This window comes from Trachurus japonicus, chromosome 5 (assembly GCF_045865225.1).
Source record: "Trachurus japonicus isolate A0001 chromosome 5, Traja_1.0".
Classification (NCBI taxonomy): Eukaryota; Metazoa; Chordata; class Actinopteri; order Carangiformes; family Carangidae; genus Trachurus; species Trachurus japonicus.
In genome coordinates this window covers 26,611,426-26,633,954 of record NC_140911.1, presented here as the reverse complement: position 1 = coordinate 26,633,954, position 22,529 = coordinate 26,611,426, and the positions used below count along the sequence as shown (strand labels likewise).

Here is a 22,529-nt window from a genome sequence, read left to right as displayed (position 1 = left end):
TTACAACAGTAGTTCCACATTCTAAAAACCAAAGTTTGCAGCAATGTTGCATGACATATATTAGACTTTGGGTTGTTAATGGGATAACTCACATATTTTGAGTCTGTTAATTGAAGAGTTTCCTATTGACATTTACCTTTGACATTTCACACAAGAGTTTATTTAACGAGACAGTGATTGTGAGACTAATCAATATTGTAAATCGTTAGCTGTGGCCCTTGATGGTAAACATAATAGGAGTGACAATTTCAAAGCATGATCAGTAAACTGCCTTCCTCTGAAGATAGATAAATGCATACTGTAAAGAAAAACAACAACTAGGTGGCAGCAATGAAAAATGTACCAATCATTATGTATTACACCTTTTTGACTTCCCTCTCCATTTTCTTTTGATCATTGCAGAAATATTTTCTTTGAACATGCCCGTCTCAAAGGACTGCAGCTTTGAGACGGCTCCATCTTTCAGTGTTCCTCTAAAAACACGCAACAGCCCAGAGAGTTACGAGTGCTACATGAGCTGTGCAGTGACAGGAGATCCCAAACCCCATGTTACCTGGTATAGAAATAACGTCAGCCTCAACACTAACACTAACTACTACATCACCAATACATGTGGTGTCTGCTCCATGGTGATTCTCAAAGTTGGATCCAAGGACAGTGGAGATTACACGGTCATCGCGGAAAATCCTCTGGGCAGGGTGGAGTGTTCAACTAAACTCATGGTTAAAGGTAAAAACTCCCCTCACGCACACACACACACACACACACACACCATACCATATGTTCCCACTCTCTGGTTGGTTGTTGAATCAATTAGCTTCTCTTCTCTTTCCCCTGCAGATTAGGATAAAGCTGAGCTCCAGAAGTGCTGAATAAACCTGATCCATTTAAATGCATGGAAGGCGGAAGATTTGCCAAATCGAAATCTGCTGTTATCCATTTGTGAATTAATGTGTTTGAATTAACAGTGAGAGAGAGAATAAAGGCTGAAAGAGAGAAAGAAAAGGAAGAACTCTTGATAACAATCTCTACATGTTTGAAAGCACTAATAACAAATGTCAGAGATTTAGACTTGATTCTAATACTCATCTTTATTTCTCTATCGCACAAACAGATGACATCTGCAATTCAACATTAGCAATATGCTAATTTTGCACCCAAAAATATTTATTCAGTGACCTATTTTTCCCTGAGCTGTGACTAGGGACTAGAGTTAGTTTCCTCTGCTGTTTTCTGAATGAGACAGAAGGTTTACTGGTCCTCATGGAAACTGGTGTGACAATGTGGCTACAACTGAGATATTGTTTGTATGTGTTTAAATTATTAATCATTATGAATGACAAGGTGTAAATAAACCCAATCTGCTGAAAGTGAACTGCGGTGTCTTTTCTCAGTTGTATAATGTTTGTATGCAGAAGTAATGTTTAACAGGTTCACCTCCATAATTTTGCAAGTTTCCATCAAGTGCAGCTGAGGGCTTTGAGAGATGGTTTTGGTTGAGTCATAGAAATTGGACAAATTAAAATACTGACCTCACTGATACCACAGGAAAAAAATTCAGCTAATGAATCAAGTCATTAGGGTGCATTGTTCAGGTGACATGAGTGTCAGTGCAAAGTTTGTTATCATGCAGGCTTATACAGGCTGTCATCCACAGTACCTGGCTGTGGCAGAGGTTTGGACATTTGACTGGCAATCACCACAAGTAAAAGCATTCATCACATTTCATGGCAGTTCATACAGTTGAGTACCTGATTTGAGTGTGAACAAAACCGTATATGATTGACAACACTATTATTACCATTCATAGACCTTTTACCATTTTAACCTGCAATGTGACTCCAATAATAAATAAATAAATAAAAAAACAGTAAAAACAGTAGCCTGGCAGCCATAACTTCTGTGCTCAAAGATGTCAATATTCAGACCCAGACACTGGCCTTGTCTCTGTCTATGTTTACTGTTGCATTGAGGCACAACACAACCATTCATCATTCTGTTACAACATAAACCTATGGTTGTCATAAAGCACAGCACAAATATAAAGTTCAAAATATTATTAGCCCAAAGACATATAAGCCTTTTTTTGTAAATTTAAAATTGATCAAGTATGTCTGATTTATTTGGCTATTCTTTTTTTCTTTTGTTTTTATTGAAGGAATTGCACGTCATGTAACAAAATGATGAAAGTAAAAAAAAAGAAAAAAAAAAGAATAACTTCTTTAAGTTTCCTTAAACGTTTTTGAAGAAAATAAGAACCCTCACACCCACCCCCTTCCATCTAGCCTTCATAAGGGCTAAGTAAGGAGGAAAAAATTCACTTTTGAGAGAGTGGGGTAAACTCACCAAATAAATAAATAAACAAATAAGAGAATTTGGCTATTCTTAACCACTGTTTGACTGTTACTGCGTTTGTTTGTTGCAATTACACATAGCACATAGCTGTACTGTGAGGTATTTATTGCGCCTTTCCATTTTGCACCTTCACGTGCAACTGCTTCCGTTTGCCAACTGTCACATGGCTTCAGATTACTCTTTTACTGCGAGCATGTGTTTGCACGCTTTCAGAGGATATGGCAAGTCTATTATGGAAAGTCATAAATGATACAATTTCATGTGCATGACTAAGTGCAACCTTGCAAACAACTGCACATATTCCTGTGTAAAGTCTGGAGACACACTAATATTATCAGTGGCCACATGGCATCCTGTTATTATTGACACAACTGGGATTATTGACACAACTGGGAGTTTACAATGGGCTTTGGCATTTAAAGGCCTGTTTACATATCAACAGTATTCTGCAATGCTTTGTAGCGATATGCTTCCAAAAACGTTAAATTTCGAATAATAATGGCTGTTTGATAGTGGTATACAAAAGAGATTTCCTATAACTACAACTTTTCTTTGACGATGTAAACATGTAAATACATGGCTGTCGTAGGTGATTGCTTTTCCACAACTCAAACACTTATTCTTTTCAGTGATGCTTAACTGAACTCAATGCAGTGTGCTTTTACAATGAAAATAAATGCAAGACAAAAAAAAAAGAAACAGGGCCACATTGATGAACATGTTGCATATTGTTGTGTAATTGAAGCTTGTTTCGTCATTGTTTTGGATGGCAGAATTCAAAGATTCTGACTTCAGTGAACCCCCCCCCCCCCTGTAATAAATGCCTTCAAGAACATTAAGCCTCTCATATCAGCTTACCGTGCCTGAGAACAGTCATAGTTCCTGTGCCGCGCACCCACTTTTATTACACTGCTTGAAATATCCACACACACACAATCGTGCTCAAACTGACCATAGCTGTGTTATTACTGAGACCAGTGACTGTGATGGTTTTAAGTGCCAGCAGGCCAGACTCCATGAGGAATGTACTGTAAGTAAATGCCCTCATGATGAAAATATACTCAGTACATTTCTCAATGTAAAAAAAAATAAGAAGTAATTTTTCAGTGACATTTAAAATTCTGACATGTACTGTACTAGTAAAGTCCCTCTTGATTATTACAAGAATTCCATTTAAAATCATTAACATGTGCAGTTGGTTTGATGTTTTTTCAAAAGGCATTAGCGGTTCTGCTGCAACTACGCCAAATGATCTGTTACTGCAGTTACTGCATGGTGATGTGAATTGATAGGAACAGCTGAGTAACAAAGTTGCAATATGAGGATAAATCACATCAGCTGTAACTTCAATCTGCAGACTGAGGAAGTTAAGCTCACCAGTTGCAGGGAAGCAGTGAAACTCATTGGAAAGTAGAGACTCATCTGTAAATTCTTCAGAGGAACTCTTTCCCATGGTCACACTTCTTTAAATGATGTTGACTCAAGAAGATTTACAGAGAAAAAGTTGAAGAAATGATGGGAACTGTCCTCAAAGGCTGACGTGATGACTTTTCATCAACAACCACTATTAACAGTCTTGGCACAGCTTATCAGGACGGGTGACATATTTATCATCATTACACTCCTTTATTTCCAATCTATTAAAACAACAATTATCTCACTATATGCTTGTTCACATCTGGTCAGGCTAATAAAGTGGAAACTGCCCAAATTAAATACAAGGGAACATGCAACCTCCCTGCTGTAGGTACAGAGCTGTTTTTTTCATACTGTTTTAATGCCAACAGTGAGGCTGGTCCTTTATAGATTACCTCAAGTCATTAAAAATACCAAATTCCTCTGTTGAGGAAAATTTACATTTAAATTAGTTTCAGTAAAACTCTCGTTTTTATGCTTAAAAAGACTAACAGAGCATCTTCACGTGCACCTGGTACTGAGCTTGGAATAGTTATAGCTACTTTACAACAATCTGAAATTCATATACTTACTGGCCATCCCCTCAGCGATTATCATTTTCTCCTGCTTTATTATTAGTTGTGAAGGTTTCACCAGGTCAGATTCTTACACAATACTCAACAATGTAGACATTTTAAATACATACTGTATCTAATTAGTTTGCATTTTGAATCCATCAACTCATACTACTTTAAGGTGGCACGTTAATTCCAACATGATCGCAAAGTCTCTGACATGAAAAGACCTCATCTACAAGAGTTTTGTGAAGTTCAGGTCCTGTGCTCACACTGTTAAACATAGAGCATAGAGCATACTGTAGACTAGTACAGAGTGAGACTGATGCGTACGGACTGATGAAGCCCCTTGGATGAGAGGCCAAACGTCTTCCTAGACAGATACCAGTCCAGTTGCCTACGATTCAATATGACAGAGCGAGAGCACTGTTAAGCATGTTTTTATCTTTACACTATTTACAACTCCTCCGAGACCCCCTCCCCAATAAACACACTGTATTTTTAGTCGGTGTCAATAGGAGTCATTAGTGCATCTAAACATTAATCTAATGTTTTGTTGTTCTCGTAATTTCATAAGAGTGTCAACACGAGCATACTTGGCTGTCAACACTAAGCTCTGGCGTCAAACATGTTCTTACTCAACTCCACCACCCAAGTACAATACTGAGTAACATAACACTGACAAAAGTCAAACAAAAAAAAAACTATACCTGACTTCTATATTTCCAAATTCCAAATTCAGGAAGTGCAAAAGTTGCAAATCAAAATGAAAAAAGGATCAGGACACCAAAAACATTACAAAATACAGTGCACTCAAAATCTAATTTCACACATACACGCATTATATTGGAGCATAGGGGCCTGTGTATAGAAATCATGATGGAAAAAATGGCTAAATTCCATTTTTTTAGGCTGAAAATGCATCTCATTTAGCCTACACATCCTGAAGAAGCTCATGCATTTGTCAACAAGAAGCCATGGTCATGGTCATCCCTGTGTGAGGCTTGCAGCCAACCTTGGCTTTTCCTCCTCCCACCTTGCTTGAGGTTGTGATTTATGCCAAAAACAAAAAAGCAATCCCCTTTCTTGGCAGGCACCATGTCTGACAACGTGGGTGCTTGTCGCAGAGTCGTTGGCATTCCTGTAAGGATTTAATAGCTTGTAGAGCAGGGAGGCAACACTCAAATATCAGACTGGGAAGCAGAACCACTCAAGAGGATCACAGGAGGACTGAGGTAAGTTCATCATTCATCTTTACATTCAGCACCAGGATTAGGTGGAGGTGCGAAAGTATTGAGAGTGTGTTATAGTCTATAACAACAAAATCATCCTGTGGCTGATTCACTCGTAACATCTCGGTAGAGTTTATGTGGCCAACTGTGGAAAGTGTTTGCCTATGAAAACCATTAAGCTGCCTTGGGCTGATGTGTAACAGTCCAGTGTTTAAGTTTGCCATTACTCGTATTAATACTATCCACTTTTGCTGCTCTAATGATTACACAAATCTATACTTTTTTTCCAAAGAGAAGAAGTTTGTGATTTAAATTGAAATTAGAAGGCTTAAAGGTTGTCTGAAATTTCCCATACTGTCAATAAAAACAAATGATAGAGGACATTAAAATAAAAAATAATAGATGAAGTTTGTGAGGTCACCAGGTCTAATGCATGTTTTTTTGTCAATTTGGTAACTCAAAAATATGTAATAAATATTAATAATTATATTTCTGCTCTGTGAGATACAGACAAGTACTACAAATATAATTCTTTTTAAAGGCCGATAACAGCTTGAGTCTTGTGATGACTAATTGGGTCGTCTTTCTACTCACCTAACAGAAAAAATCTTTTTCGTTTTTTATGAGCAGGCTTTTTCAAACTCAGTTTGAAATTTACTACAACACTGCCAAGCTCCTTTTCTCATTTGTTTCTCCACTTTTTACTACTGTTGAAGAAAGAAAAAGATAGATCACACACCATAAGCTCTCCCTGCAACTAGGCCAAAAGAGGGCCTGGTAATAACCCAAATTAAGCAAAGCTGTCACTCTCAGCTCCTGCACATGCTCAGCATCAATGTCAATTCCGTAGATAGGCACATGCTTTCTGTACGCGGCCTTATGGTGACTTGCTTTTAATCACTTTTATGATGCCCTCAGTATCTGAGTCTACTGTCCAGTGCTGTATTTCAGCACGGGTCACATGAAACCCATCAAATCGAGCCCTCACTGCAGGGAGGCTGTTAGTGTAGGACCATGTCAGAAGCCAAGTACACAGAACAAGTTTTGAAAGTCACAGTGGGTGTATAGCTCAAATGGTGATCGAGCATTAAATAAATGAACTTTGTACGACCTGCATTTTAGAGTTCTCCGATATTAAAAGTTAAATAGCACGCAATTTATAATCAGGGGAAGTGATCATATGTTATCATATTTAACCTAAGTATAGTTAGAGCAGACTTAGCACAGCACATTTTCTGTAGCAAAGTACAGCATGAAAATATTAAATGATTAACACTGACTTTTTCCTACTGAAAAACAAACTGCAACTCCTCAATAACGTGAAGTGTAAAAATGATCAATAATATTTCAGAATGAGAATATATACCAAAATGAGCCGGTGCACTGAGCAGGCTCCACTGCGGTGTGACTGGCTCGTCATGTCAGCAGTGATTTACAAGCATATTAAGATGTTCGAGGTGGGATGTTCACAGTTTTATGTGGCATGTGACCTATCATATGACAATCCACTTTTCTCGTCTTCCAACAGCCGCGGACCATCGACACCCTAGAATATCACGCGCCTATACCGGGTGGTGCCTGGTTTGTGCAAATAGTTTACATGAGAGAGGCTGTGAGTAGCTTAACATCTGACAATGTGTCAACTTTATTAACAACACTGTGACACTCTTTCAACAGTTTGGTAGAATGTTTGATAACGCTGCTAAATTTCATGTTCTTGGTCATTCAACTTAATTAAAAAAAAAGAAATAAAAGCAGAAGTTCGTCTAGTTCACTGAGTGGTGTCTGAACTGAATTTTGATCATTGGAATTGGAAATACTCAACTTGGATAACAACAACATTTGCATCACATAATTTGCATTGAAAAACTGTGAAAGAAAATTGAAAAAATCTGTATTGTGAAACATGAAATTGAAATTTAACTTGTAACTGAATTACAGTTACTTTATTTAAAAATCTGAATTAACAGTTCTCACTCTTGTGATTCTGTTTCTGCTTCAAATTCAAATGACTGAAATTTAGTTTCTAGTGACATAATTCTGGCCATACCCTTAATTCAATGAACTGATAATATTAATGCTTGACAGCTCCATGAAATGGGTCCAGTGATCTTTGATTATAATAAATGCTGGACACATGTACTAGAGTTTGCTATCTTGAATTCAAATTTAGTTGTGAAATAACTAATTGCCTCATCAAGGCGCAGCAGCTTCTCACCCCTGCATCGAGGTAAAGGTAACAGTAAATTAGTCAGTTGGCCTTTCGGTCATTCAGCCTGTCAGTCAACCAGTGAGAGTGACTGTCACTCTGTTCACCCATTTACCTCCATCCACCTCTCTAGCCTGCAACCTAAGGTGACCCCTGCACTGCTTTTACAGCCTGTTCTGCTAGGAGAGCAGAGATACATAACCATGCACAGAATGCACAATCCAATCATGCATTGTCCCTGCCATTGCTCAGTTGGGCACAAAGCTATAAAGTATTAGCTATAGTTCAAACCGGTGTTGGGATAGCAAAATTGTTTCATAGCAAACAGCTACAGAGTTCAAACAGAACTAGCAACACTTTATTTAATTTAGTTCACAGTTTAATTCTCCCACTCACATTTATTCAGTAACGCTGCAGATCATATAGTCTGCAATGGAACTCAATCGCCGACTGTTTCTGTATGAAATGAATAACTCTCATCTGGATTCTTTTAATCAATTTTCAATAAAACTGGTCTGAAAACATAGTGTGTCTCTGTGTGGGGCAGACTATAGTCAATAGTTTGGAACCTGAGCATCTCTACACTGGAGCTTTAAACCAAGGACCTGGGTCAACAATCAGTGCAGGGAATAAAAGGACATTTTTATTTGCTGCTGCCAGGAAATATATTCTAGCTCCAGGCAATGCCGTGTGTTCTCGGTCTCCTCTGCCCCACAACTAACATTTGAATCTACACTGTGATTGAGATGTAAAATATGATGAGATTTTTTTGGAAAATGCAGTTAAAATGGAAAGTCTGTTTTTCTGTCTTTATTTACAGTTAATCGATTGCCTACTGTGGTATTCCACTTTAAGCAAACATCCTGTTGCTATAGGTGAGTCGGGTTGTTCCAATACCCGTGATATCAGTGCCATTGACAAACATTTAGCAAACTTTACTCTGTAGGCAAAGACCAACTTCCAGTTAAAGCTGCCTGGCAGAGTTTTCTCACAAACTTTCCGTTTACAGAAACAGTACAGTGTTACACAGGAGCCTATAAATGGCTACAAACCAGTTACTCCAAGTTGTTTTAGGGGATAACTTACTGTATGCACAATTTTATTGACTGACGCTGACAGACAAACTCTTCACTGTATTTTGAGGACAGTTTTGGGTGCAACAAGCAACAAGTGCTTGGATTTTCTTTGGTCTTACAATCACATACCACACTCGTGTGAAGGAAATATATGCCTAGCATAGTTGGCTTTCTAAACAAACAGCAACATTTCTGCAAATCCCCTTAAGCCAGAGCAACACAGAATCCATTACAATTAATGTTCCATCCATCTATTTCAGTGAAGTGACATTTGTCATTCTAAATTTAGTCGCCATGTGGGTAATGAAAGATTGCTATGTACAAGTAGAGATCGCTGCTACGAATGGAAGTGACAGATCATAAAAAATGTTAATTTATAAGCATGTAATCATTTGAACATCAAGCCAGCAAAGCGCAGCTTAAACAGACAACAAAAACTCCTGAATAACGATAGATCAAGCCTGGTAAGAAATTACATCATGAGGTTGAAATCCTACACCGCGGCTCTAATTTTAAGAGGATTTTATTTTTAGGGAATGTGATAACCCTCGGTATACAGCAAGCAGCTGCATGGCAAGCAGCCACAGATGATCATGTTTATGTGTCTTTTACGACATACTGGCCGTCTGCAGTCGAACCATAGCAGTCGAATCAAAGGTAACACACGGTCAACCTTTCTTTAAATGGAGGCAAACGTTTACTTTCATGCCTGTTTGGCAAAGCAGCGATTGTTTTTTGAATAATAATGAGTCCCTCCAGTAACCTGCCATCTTCCAAAACATAGCAATTAAAACAAATTGAACCAAGCTTGGCAATTCTTTAAGAGCTTGGTAATTTTGTATAATCTCTGCAATATTTCAACATGAAAAGATCATTTTGGAAGAGCACATTGCACTTACGTAATCCAATAAAGTATCTGTCAAGGTTGAATCAAATCACACCGCAAAACTTTCTTGGCGCCAGTGGAGGCTCTGGGCAGGGCTTCTGCCTGCCCGGAATCCTTCAACAAATAGTCTTTTCTATAATATCACACTTGAAAGCCACTGGTGAGTTATTTATTATATTCTGAGAGAATGAGAAGCAAGAAAGTCTCCCCTGCTGTTTGAATAGATCAGTGGAGCTGTAATTGCTGTACTTAACTCCCCTCCATCATCTCTTGCAGTTGGGGGAATCTTGCTAAATCCATTCAGGAATCAAAGGACTCGCAATGTTTCGAAGATCAAAAGTGACGGCTGGGACAGCCACTGGCCAAGGTGAGCACTGAAGAGTGATCTTATTTTCTACAGGAGGCTTCAAAGAAGAACATCCAATGACAAGCTAGCGTGTGATGTTTATTTTTGTTCTTTTATTCAAAACTCTGAGATCCATTAGCAACACAGAGGTGACAAGAAACCAAATAAAAACCTGTAATCTGAAGCTGGAGGGGGAGAAAATAAAAAAGAGTCTTCTCAAAGAATTAGTGGATATTACCAACCTTAAATCTAATAGGAACCTTGATTTTTTTTTCCTACTACTGTATAATATCACTCTAACTAGTAAAATGTCATTACTGAGTCACTGTTATGAACTCAATACAGTTGCTGCTCCTAATGTCCTGATTTCCACTGATCCAGGCTATATGAGAAGTAATATAACATTTCCAGATCCCAGTTTGAGAGAATGAGTTTGGCAAGGAGCTCTATTAATGAATAAATATAAAGGAGTTGTGAATATATGTATTAACTATTTGCATTTGTGTATTTTTGTGATTATTTGTTCTATAGGAAACCTGGATCTTACAGAGTTTAGCGTATGCTTTCATACTCTAACTGTAATACTATTCAAATTAGACTTATCCCGTTCACCAGATGCAATTTGCCCATCAGCAAACACATTTAGACTGTACAACAGCATCTATTCTACACCAACAGGAGCTCATACAGTAAAGAGATTGTATGCATGTAATCGTATTACACAACACATCACATCACTGTGTTTGACTTGGACAACAATGTTTACAGAAATGCTGGAAATATTACATTATTTAACCTTGTGTTAATGTGATCTAGCCTCAGCTGCCAACTCTTACAATTTAGCCATTCAGCACATTATATGCTTCTTCGGTATTTAATTTCTGTCCCACAGTTTAATGATTTTAGTCTAATCCATACTGCAATGCTGACATGTGCTATATATGCTCTTTAACATGTGCCTTATCAGGTCCCGATGAAGATGGTAAAGAAGGTAGGCTTAGGGTACAACAGAGAAACCGAATAACAGATGGTTTCCATTCCAACTGCACACGAAGGCATGAAAAAGTGATATGCAATTAATTCTTTAATACACTGTATGAACATTCATACATTGTGTGCGCGGATATGTAGGAGCATCTTCTCTACATATCTGTACTGAGGTTGGATTTCAGGCATGGACTCCTGAGGTTACCGTTTTACAAAGATAAAAAAAGGTATTGAAATGTAAATGTACAATGATGTCAGACCGTCTACACCTGAGCCACATGTATACATACATACATGTATGTAACATGTATGTGTACTGTCTAGATCCAAATGACGATAGACTGAGTTAACATGAAACATTCTAATACGTGATGTATTAGAATGAGTTTCTGCATGGTTTATGTGAGTGATGACTTGATTACAAAACAACAACCTTGAAGGATATTCATTTTCATTCTTTTCTATGCTAAAGCGTCATCTGTATCATCACTGACTTGCTTTTCCAATGCTCACAGTGGGGATCAAGAAAAAATCTAAGGTCCCCGGGGTGATGATCACACAATATATTGAGACGTTGCCAGAGGGAAAGAGCCATCCAGACTTCACCCGCAAGCCAATTGCTTTGACCATCCAAGAGGGTAGGACTGGTAGCCAAAGAGTCATTTTAAACATTAATACCACATAATATTCCAAGGTGGATTTTGCATGACTCTGCATAATGGATAAAACCCATTTAAATATTGTGTGAGGCCAGCAGGAGCAGAGCCCTGCCATTCAACACCTTGACTCCTGTGTAAGTCAGATAAAACTAAACATGCACTGACAATGATTTAAAAGCAAGAGGAGCTACAAGACAAGAGTACAACATAATCTATTTTTACACTATCATAAAAATAAAAATAAACTCTCCACAGTGGTTTGTAATTTGAATGTGATAGCATCACAAATCACACACAAGGATGAACAATAACACAGAAATATTTCACTAAATTCATTTGTATTTGTTGTCTGAGTTTCCAAAGAAAAAGAATACAGGTCGCCTTATGCTGTTATGTTGTTTTTCTGTTGTTGTTGTTGTTGTTGTTTTTTGCAGGGAAATTTGCTTTTTTTAAAGCCATTGTCACTGGAGACCCGAAGCCGACTGTGACATGGAGCAGGAATAATGGAGATGTGTCTGATACATCAAGATACCAGACCAAATACGATCCCAATTCCAATGAGCATACATTCGAGGTAAGTGATACAAGCTATCAAATCACAGTGACAATACAGCAACATGCTGATGTAAAGCAGCTATAGAAATAGCACAGAGGAACATATAAATAGAAAGAGACGGAGAAAAAAAAGGAGAAGAAATAATGATTTGATAACATCAAGGTCATGCAGACATCCCACCCATTGGCTTGCTTTGCTAATTACATTTTCAGCAATAGGGGGATTTAATCCAGACAGGAGCACGATCTACTAAAGATAGCTAATTTCTCCAAATCCACAATGAAACAAAACTTAAATCAATTGTTTTAAGTAACATCTAATATGCTGGGAATGAGAAAAAGTTTGGAACCACGGCTAAACTACAATAACTTTATTTATATGGCACTTTTAATAACAGTAATACAAAGTGAAAAAAGAAATAAAACTAGGCACACCAAGAAGAAGTTAGCACAGATGAGGTAAAGACAATTAAAAAATAAAAACTGTTTAAATAAAAATCTATGACACAAAGAGAAAAGTTTAAAGAGGAGATTACGAATAAACTGAAGACTGTGAGATCAGCAGGCGGAGTGAGGAGGCTAGCAAATAGGAGGCTAGCAAATAGCATGGAAACTGGGGCACAGAACGGGTTTAAATAAATTAGAAGTATGTAGGTATGAGCCTGATGAGCAACAATATTTTAAAACAACGCTACCCACTGGACCAACTGTATTTAGCCTGTGTCTTATCTTCCAGATGCCCAATGTTAAGCCAGATCAAGCCGATACCTATAAATGCTTTGCCACAAATGAATTTGGACAAGCCATGGTCACAGTTGTTCTGAATGTTATTGAAGGTAAGGACGGTTGACACTTGCTATGCAAAGTGATTTCACTTCATTCATGTTAGTATTAAAACAAAGTAATCTAATAGGCAGCATGCCCATTCAGTCATTCTCCCACATCTACTTGCAACCACTTGTATCCAAATTTAATACTTCTCTACTTCATAACCTTGAGTGTATTACACTTACTCCCATAGTTATCACTCCACAGTCCCTCTGTGTGCTATTTAATTATGTGGCTGTATAATAACTGAAGTGCCCTCATTTCTGTTCTCAGTCGGTTTCAAAAAGAACAAAGCACAGCAACCAGCAGAAGCCGCTGATGTGGACTTTAAGAAGGTGCTAAAAAGGAAAAGGTGAGTTTCAGTTACTATATGCAGTATTTATACAATGCAGATTTACATGACAATTAACTAATTACACTTATTTTAATTTCCAGTAAAGTCCGTCCCAAAAATGAGGAACCTGAGAAAAAGGAAGGGGAGATCGATCCGAAATTTTGGGAGTTGCTAATGAGCGCTGATAAAAAGGACTATGAGAGAATCTGTGCAGAGTTTGGAGTCACTAACTTTCGCTGGATGCTCAAGCAACTGAGTGAAATGAAGAAGGAAAGGGAGGAAGAACAAGCCGCGGTGAGGGATTCATTGTAATTGCATATCCATTTGTTAGCTTTTATTTAAATTAAAGGACTTGAGGTTGCACTCAGATAATTTGTTTGTTTATTTATTTATTTATTTTTTTAAAAAAGCTCATTTCAATGACATGAAGTGATTTCTGTATCTGTTAATTCAAAATAATGTCTATTTGATTTTAGTTGAATACTTTCATTCTGTACTCCTTCTGTTCTTGTCCCAGTTCGTCAAAAGCCTGTCGAACCTGAGACCTATTCAGGTCAATGCAGATGGCACGGCATCCTTCGAGATTGACATGGACCTTCTTGACCAAAGCAGCTCGATATTCTTATACAAGGTTAGTGTGGGAACACAATAACAAGCCGTAGCAGCGCTTCAACATAATACTGCATCAAAGGTTAGGGAAGTACCCCAAGAAAATCACTAAGTGTCATCCTATCAATAATCCCAGAGGTAAATGACATTGAATATTTCCTCGACAGGATGGTGAAATGATTCCATATACAAAGGAGTTGGGAGATAAGATGAAGCACTGCCTGAAAAGAGTGGGGAGAAAGTATACTTTCAGTATGAGGGATCTCATGCCTGAAGATGCAGGACTGTACCAGTTGGATGTAGGGGATGTGAATATGTTTACCACTGAATTTAAAAGTAAGTTGGACACATGGGAAATTAAAAGCTTCAATTTAATTAAGTTTTTTTTGTTGCATAGAAACAGTGGTTGCAGTTAACTGTATGAACTGTGTTTTCATAATGATCATTCATGCAGATATAACAAATTATTTAAGATAAAACTAAGCACTTGTTTTTTTATTCAGTCCCCATGGTGGATTTCTTGGTGAAGATTCAGGAAGTGAAGGCGGTGGAGAGACAGGACGCTGTGTTTGAGTGTGTCCTGTCAAATCCCTTCTCCAGGATTTTGTGGTTTGGCAAGAATATGCCACTGGAGCAAGGGGAAAAATATGATATTGAAGTCTCTGAGGACAAGCTCATTCACAGGCTGGTGGTCAAGGACTGCATGGTGGTAGACAAAGGAATTTACTCTGCCTGTGCAGGAATAAAATCTTGCAATGCATGGCTTGTCGTTGAAGGTAAGATAACCCCCATCAAAATCTGATAACCGAAAATAACCAGTAATGGATAATAAATACAAAGGATCTTTTTTGACAGAAGTGAACAGCATTTCCTTGCATTTCATCAAATTAATTTAGGCTTTGATGTCATAATATGTTTGTTTGTTTCTTTACTCAAATTAGCGGACAAAGATGCACAAAAGGGTAAAAAATCTGCGAGGAAAACAACAAGGGCGGGAGGATCTGACGTGGACTTACTGAAAATTGCCCAAGAGCAACAAGTAAAATTGGAGAAAGAAAGAGAAGAAAGAAAAGAACAAATTCAAGCTGCTAAAGAAGCTGCAGCTGCAGCTCCACCTGAAACTCCTGCAGCTCCTGCAACCACTAAAGCAGCAAAACCCTCAAGTAAGAACATGGCCTGTAAGCTTCCTGCTTAACAACACAGTCATGTTGCCTGGTCAGTAGAAACCCAAGGTGCTGCAGTGTAGTCATGACTAAGGTCTATGGTAATCAAAGCAGTTCTGACATGATTATTGACTTACACCTATTGAGTGATTCCTCTTTCATATTACTCTGTTCCTTTTGAATCTATTATGGTTCCTAACGTTCTCTCCTTGCAAATGTCAGTAACCCCTAACCCTAACCCTGTTGGTCTGACAAAACGAGACATTTGAAGACCACAGGACTCGGGTTTGTGCATTGTGCCATTCTTTGACACCTCTTAGAAAGAAAAAAAACAAACAATGAATCAATATATTGAAAACATTGGGATTTAAATAATAATTGTTAAATGTATTGACAAATCATGGGAACCTTTATTGAATTGTAACACTTGCTATGCTAACTTGTTGACATGGCAACCACTGACTAGTTTTCCTGGCTCACAGAAGCAGCAGACACAGGAGCAGGGGACTCATCAGGTGCAGGTGGAGCAGGCATGGGTAAGAAGCTTGAACAGTTTATTCTTTTTTTTTTTAAGTCCAAGCTAAATATGACAGTAATGTTACAAATGATGTGTTGAGTTGTCAGTTCTTCATCCAAAGGGGGGATTTTAGTGTGATAAAAGCCTGTGCATCAAAATGTCGAGGTCAGTGTAATGTTTGTACTTTATTCTATGTTGTGTTGTCAGCTCAAAATGTGATTGGCTGCCTCTATAGGGTCAGATTACCGATTTCTTAGCATGGTTAGATGGACAGGGTAACATGTGGCTACACAGTCATGTACAATGGTCTGCAGCTTAAATGTCAGTTTCATGTGTTGGGTTATGATGTTTAATGTTGAATTGTGCCGAGGGGAAAAAAAGAAAGAAAGAAAAACAAGTAAGGTATAGAAAACCTGAATCAAAAAGTGCAGAATCATTTCACCTATCCATAATTTAATATTTAAAAGGTAATATTTACATTTTGAGATGCAACAACTTTTCATTGCAAAGAAATTCATGTCTGCCTTAGAAACATTGGTGAAGAAATACTGTATCAGTGTTTTCTGGGGTTTTGGGGAGACAATGAAGCAGCTGACAGGAGGAAAGTAGTGTTAGCAGTTTGCTATAACCTCCTATGGTACTCATCAGAGAGCTTTTTTACTTCATGAGCTTTAGAAACATTGGACTATCAAAATAATAAGAGGAGCTGATACCAACAATAAAAATAAAATCAAAGATGTTTTCATGTTGTCTGTGATCACTAATAGGTCACACAACAGACAAAACATCAGCGGCAACTGGAGGTTCGGGAAGTGGTAAGGGAGACAATGGTTGAACAAAGAAAAATGTGGGAGTAATTTCCTGAATCAAGTTTAAATGACTTACTGTTGTTATTGCTGTTATCCACTCAGCTGGAGACACCAGTGGCGGTGGAAAGCTTGGTCAACCACATGCAGATACAGGAGGCGGTATGCCAGATTTTGAACGCTGAACAGTAGAAGAACAGCATAGATATTATAAGACTAATAATAGACAAATAACTTTATTTGCTTTAGAGTTTTAAAATTAACAAAACAACTCCTCCAAATAATTTCTTAAGAAAGAAATTATTGTGTCCTCTGTGACAGCTGTAGTTCCGCTGTAGTTTCTTTTTTTAGGCAAATACCAAGCACTAATTCAATGCCCATTATTTTTTAATTAATGGGAGGGTGTGAACTAACATCAAAGTCCTTTATAACCAGCATGTGAAAAAATATTCTTAACACATTTATCTTAACATACTACTGAGCCAAAGACCCACTCTGGGCAAATGTGTGTTCATGTTTTCAAAGAGACTTGTATGTCCATCACATTTCTGTTAACAAAATGTGGAAAGCTTCATGTTAGCTGCTTGAAACTGTTCTCACTTTGATGTCATTAACTTGCTTACTGTAATTTCTGTTCAATTTCCTAGCCAGATAACACTGATCCAATGTAGAAGTCATGCACTGTAGAAATGTCCTTTCCTCACTTTTTACACACTGCATGACGCCTTGAAAGGTTTGGAAATTCTTTCCCAAACCATTCAAAGCATACAGTAGCTTTGACCTTTGTCTTTATTCAAAATATAACCATGACCTTGTCCACAGGAAAACATTGGCCTTGATGAACAATTTAACCACAAATATATTACCGAGTAGAAAACAGAGGCATGCACCACATGAACATGCAAAGTGGAGAGTAACTTTTCTTTTCTCATGTTGTCCAGAGCTGGGAATTACCAGTGGGCTCTCTGATGTTTATGCTCTGCGTGATAAGCCGGCTGAATTAAATGTTAAAATGAACATGGACTGTGATGGCTCTTGGTTTAAAGATGGAGAGGAGGTAAAGTGCATAAATAACTACACTTAAAATTGCAAAATGTTAAGTGTAGTTCAAATTGATTGCAAATTGATTGCATTTATTTAATTCAACATCATAATAGTCAGCCAAACTTTTAATCACTTAATTTCCTTTTTTAATATTGTAATGAAATACAAAACGGTATCTACTTCCCTTCCCTTTTGATTTGCAATAGTTAAAGTCGGGTAATGCTGTCAAGATAGCCAAAGATGGAGGTTCTCACAAACTGACGATTAAGAGCTGCAGAGATGACGACACTGGACTTTATCGTTTTGTATCAGGGGAGCAAAGTACACAAGGAAAGGTCACTGTTGGAGGTATAACTCACTACTTATTGCACAACATGTTTGTAATGACACAAGTGTTCCTGTGCATTGAATTGAATTCCACTTTGTCCTTCTCAGATGTACCTGAATTTGACCCTGATGACCTTCACAAGTTCTCCAAGCCTGTGATAGTCCGAGTGGGGCAGAACGCTGCTTTCAAGATGCCCTTTACAACCCAGGAGTCTTTGACCGTCAGTTGGTTTAAGGATGGTACTGAGATCAAAGATGGAGGAGGCGTTAAGATTGTGAGGGAACCCAATCACAGCCGACTGCTGCTCAGAGACTGCCTAAGGACAGACGCGGGGGAAATAAAGATCCAACTCAAAAACCCGTTTGGGGCCGTGGAGGCCACATCTCAGCTTATTGTGCTTGGTAAAAAAAGAAGAGGGATCTAATAAGAAAAGTTGAAAATACTGAGACCTTCACCTTACTATGTATCACTTTTGTGTTGCTACATTTAAAATTTAACATGTTTTTCAAACAGATCGCCCAGGCCCACCTGAGGGTCCGGTGGAGACTGCTGAAACAACCTCAACTATAATCGAGATCAAATGGAACCCTCCCAAAGACGACGGCGGCTCGGCTGTCACCAACTATATTATAGAGCGACAGCAGGCGGGCCAGGCTCTGTGGGCAAAACTTGGGGATGTCTCAGCTGACAGGACCTCCTTCAGAGACAGGAATGTGACTCATGGAAAGAGATACAACTACCGCATCTATGCGGAAAACCCTGAGGGTCTCAGCGACGCCCTGGAGACAACTGATAGCATTATGGCTGGCATAATGAGTGAGCGTGGAAAAGAGAAGTCTCATTTAGCATTCCTCAGCAAACCCATGTTAATCTCCCTCAGGTTGTAATAAATGGAAATGCCTTTGGATAGGTTCTTTTTCATTGTTTCAAACTGTTTATCATCAACACTATTTAGCTGCAGCAGAAAAACTCTCTTTTATCATTGTAATAATGGTCACTACATCTCCAAGAGGAATTGTTTGCAATATCCTGCAGTAATAACATGCAGATGTCCTTGATTTATTCTATGTCTTTAATTACTTCTTAATTATTTCTAATGAGCTTACTTGATTAATTAGACTACTTGTCATTCCTTAGTACTCTCCGGTCCACCCGGTGCCCCAACCGTGGTCAGTGCCTCTAAGACCTGTATCAATTTGACCTGGACGCCCCCAGTGGACGACAGAGGAGTACCGATTATTGGTTATCAACTGGAGAAGCGGAAGAAGGACACGCAGCAGTGGATTGCTCTGAACGCACTTAATGAACCTATTGAGGGTTGGTCAGATTGAAAATGTATAATTGTATGTTGATTAAAGGAAAAATGTTCCTTTTCTGACTTTTCCTTGCTGTGTCACTTCTTCTTACTAGATGTGAAGTATGCAGTTAAAGACGTGACTGAGGGATCGGAGTATGAATTCAGGGTTTCAGCAATCAATGAGTCTGGATCTGGAGACCCCAGCCCTCCATCTGCAATGGTGTGCGCAAAGAATCCCAACAGTAAGTGTTACACACCCTGGCTGTGATTTAAATTTGTCATTGCCCTGCAAATTCTTTGTTTAACGTTTACATTTCATGTTTTGTATTTTCCATCAAGTGAGACCTCATTTCAAAGACCCAGAGGACTTCATCGTCATCAGAGCGGGAAATTCTGCACGTGTCAAAATTTGCTTTGAGGTATGGATAAACCTAAAGTCTGGTTTGCATACAGAGTCCCTGTTCCTTGGTATAAATCTTAAATCTGCCTTTTCAATCAGTTCCACATGCTGGATTTCACACCCTCATTTCAACCATGTCATACTTCTGAATGATGAGTTCACCACAGTGTGACATGACTGCATATAGCCATGCCTCACAGTTTATCTCATTTATCTGACATTGATGTCTCCAGGCTGAACCTCCACCCCAGATCACCTGGCTGAAAGATGATGAGCCAATATCTCCGTGGATTAGTGTCATCAATACAGAGGGAATGTCTCAGCTAGTTATTCCCTCATCAAAGCGGTCAGACTCAGCCATCTACACCATCAAAGCCAAAAACTCAGTGGGCGAGGCCTCATTCGACATTGAAGTTAGAGTCACAGGTAACAGAGCAACACTGTGTAGTGTTAGACAAGTGCAAAACAAAATGTGGGAACAGTAGTCAAATATTTCTGCACAGACGCTGGTGCTGGCAGTTTATTTGTGCTTATATTACCCACATGAAACAAACCTCAGGTCTTTAACTGAGGAATTAACCTGCCTAAAATGAGGGACTAATTTAATTGCATTGTGTTCATCTGGTCAGGAAAGCATCAGCTGTATTAACACTGGACAACAGTGGGTGGGTAATATTTTGTCAATTAAATGCCAATAACACACAAATGTATTGGCAACCCTAATTAACACTGAATGCTTCTAGGAGGAATGAGAACCATCATTCCTACTGTGTGCTATGCAGTAATAGGCTGTGATTAACTTATAACAGCTGTTAAATTAAAATGCAACCTTAATAAAAACCCTCATAGGAGTGAAATGCCTCCTGAGTACGATAAGATTACATTACGATCCACTATAGCCAAATTACAAAGAATGAATGAATATCGCTCACAAAAGGAAAGAAAATAGGGCAAAGGTTTAGCAGCAGATTTTTTTTTTCTTGTCTCCATTACGTATTCTTCACTCGTTCCCAGATGAACCCAAGAGTCCAGGGCCGGTGGAGTTGGAGCAAACAGTCTACGGCAAAGTGCTGGTCTCCTGGACTGCATCTCCGGACGAGGAGCTGGACGACCGCGTGTACTATGTGGTGTCTCAACGCGACTCCACCACCAGAATGTGGAAGACAGTGGCAGACCGCCTCTTCGCTCACTCGTACACAGCCAACAACATCCTTCCCGGGGTAGAGTATCATTTCCGGATCTACGCCAAGAACGACGTGGGGCTCTCAGATCCATCTCGGTCACCTACATGGGGCGCTAACTGTAACAGAGGTGTGTTGCTGAGCAGGTCCTCTTCAGTTAGGATTGGTCATAGAAGGTGTAAAGAAAACACTGGGAGAGAGTGGTGGTACAGTATGTTTTATGGATATGAACAGAGATGGACAGAGTATACTCGACCCCAGTACTTGAGTAAGAGTACAAATACTACTGGTCAAAATTTACTCTGTTACAAGTAAAAGTAGCTCAGTCGACATGTTACTCGAGTAAGAGTAAAAAAGTACTTGCTTTTAAAGGTACTTAAGTATCCAAAAGTACATGCTTTTAAATTTACTTTAAGTAAGAGTAAGAGTACATTTCTTATTTTTCACATCAATTAATTACTATAATTATTTCTAAATGAATTTAAGGACCTTTTAACTCTTGTTTCTGAGAATTAACTCTTTGAAACCACCTGCACTGATGTGCTGCTTTTAGGGATTAGGGTTTCCTTCTTTGACAAACACAGCTTGTGTCCAATAGGATTTTATTAAAAAAAAAAAAAAAGAGCAGACCTGAAAGTAACGAGTACTTTTCAGCCTTCCTAGAAATTAACTCGAGTAAAAGTAAAAATATTTGTCTTGGAAATGTATTCAAGTAAGAGTAATAAGTACCAAAGAAAACTAATACTCAAGTAAAGTACAAATCCTCTGGATATGTACTTAAGCACAGTACTCAAGTAAATTTACTCCGTTACTGTCCACCATTGGATATGAACAACACAGAACCCACACTGCTGCAGTTGTTTCTATGGTTTTCTACATACCGATATTTACCTTCATTCAAATCGCTACAGCTCATGCGGCATTCTCCTTTCCTGAACTCCGTTTATCTTGCATTTTGAAATCAATCAATGGACCTAAATGGCACAAATTTATATACCAAACATGACTCAGTCATTCTTAATGCTAAATCCAAGTTTTCTTTGTTATTTTCTGTTTAAGTTCAAATACCTTCTAGCGGAGCAAATTTGTCAGAAGTCTGCTTGGAGAGGCCTCCATCCATCCTGGTTCCTCTAAAAGTCCACACCCCACCTAAAGGTTACCAACTCTTCATGACCTGCGCTGTCCGAGGATGCCCCACCCCCAGCGTCTCCTGGTACCTGGACGACATCTGCATCAACTCAGACAACAACTACTACATCACCAACGCATTTGGTGTGTGCTCCATGTATATCCTCAGAGTGCGACAAAAGGACAGCGGCGAATATAAGGTGGTCGCAGTCAACTCTTTCGGCAAAGCTCAGTGTTCAACTAAACTTGTGGTTAAAGGTAAGATTTAACTTGGATTCATTCTTTATTAGAAATCAATGTTATGATGATTTGTTCTCATAAAATTTGTTTTTCTTTCTGCTTTTTCTCCACAGATTAAAAATTGACGTGAATGTTCAATGCAAGTTTTCCTGTCAATGGGATAATTTAGAAAGTAAGGGAGCAGAATGTTTTAGTTCACTGCAAAGACTTCATTGAAAAGATGTTGGATATGAAGGTTAAATTATAAGATAGTCTAAATCCTAATTTATTTTAATTTATTTGAAAGGCAACAATATTGTTACCCTGTCATCAGAAATAACTGTTGTGATTGGAAAAATGTTCATGCTGTTAAGTGCAATAAACGAACAATGTTACATCT

General features: G+C 38.4%; 1 protein-coding gene across 5 annotated transcripts; it reads left to right on the top strand.

Moving 5' to 3' along the window:
- Positions 1-5,286: 5,286 nt before the first annotated feature.
- LOC146987728 (immunoglobulin-like and fibronectin type III domain-containing protein 1) lies at positions 5,287-22,524 on the top strand. 5 transcript variants are annotated; one of them, XM_085777066.1, is made up of 26 exons: positions 5,287-5,560; positions 10,005-10,095; positions 11,042-11,065; positions 11,577-11,699; positions 12,155-12,294; positions 13,012-13,111; positions 13,377-13,455; positions 13,539-13,731; positions 13,955-14,068; positions 14,214-14,382; positions 14,550-14,822; positions 14,988-15,209; positions 15,692-15,745; positions 16,494-16,541; positions 16,638-16,694; positions 17,474-17,589; positions 17,783-17,924; positions 18,012-18,305; positions 18,418-18,720; positions 19,042-19,221; positions 19,315-19,443; positions 19,541-19,620; positions 19,835-20,027; positions 20,616-20,912; positions 21,842-22,168; positions 22,264-22,524. In XM_085777066.1, exons 2-26 carry the CDS (start codon positions 10,050-10,052, stop codon positions 22,266-22,268), a joined length of 3,708 nt encoding a protein of 1,235 aa, XP_085633192.1. In that variant the 5' UTR covers positions 5,287-5,560; positions 10,005-10,049; the 3' UTR covers positions 22,269-22,524. The 5 variants fall into 5 exon arrangements, with proteins under 5 accessions (XP_085633192.1, XP_085633194.1, XP_085633196.1 ...); XM_085777067.1 differs by lacking the exon at positions 5,287-5,560 and adding an exon at positions 8,592-8,641; XM_085777068.1 differs by lacking the exon at positions 11,042-11,065.
- The last annotated feature ends 5 nt before the right edge of the window (positions 22,525-22,529 follow it).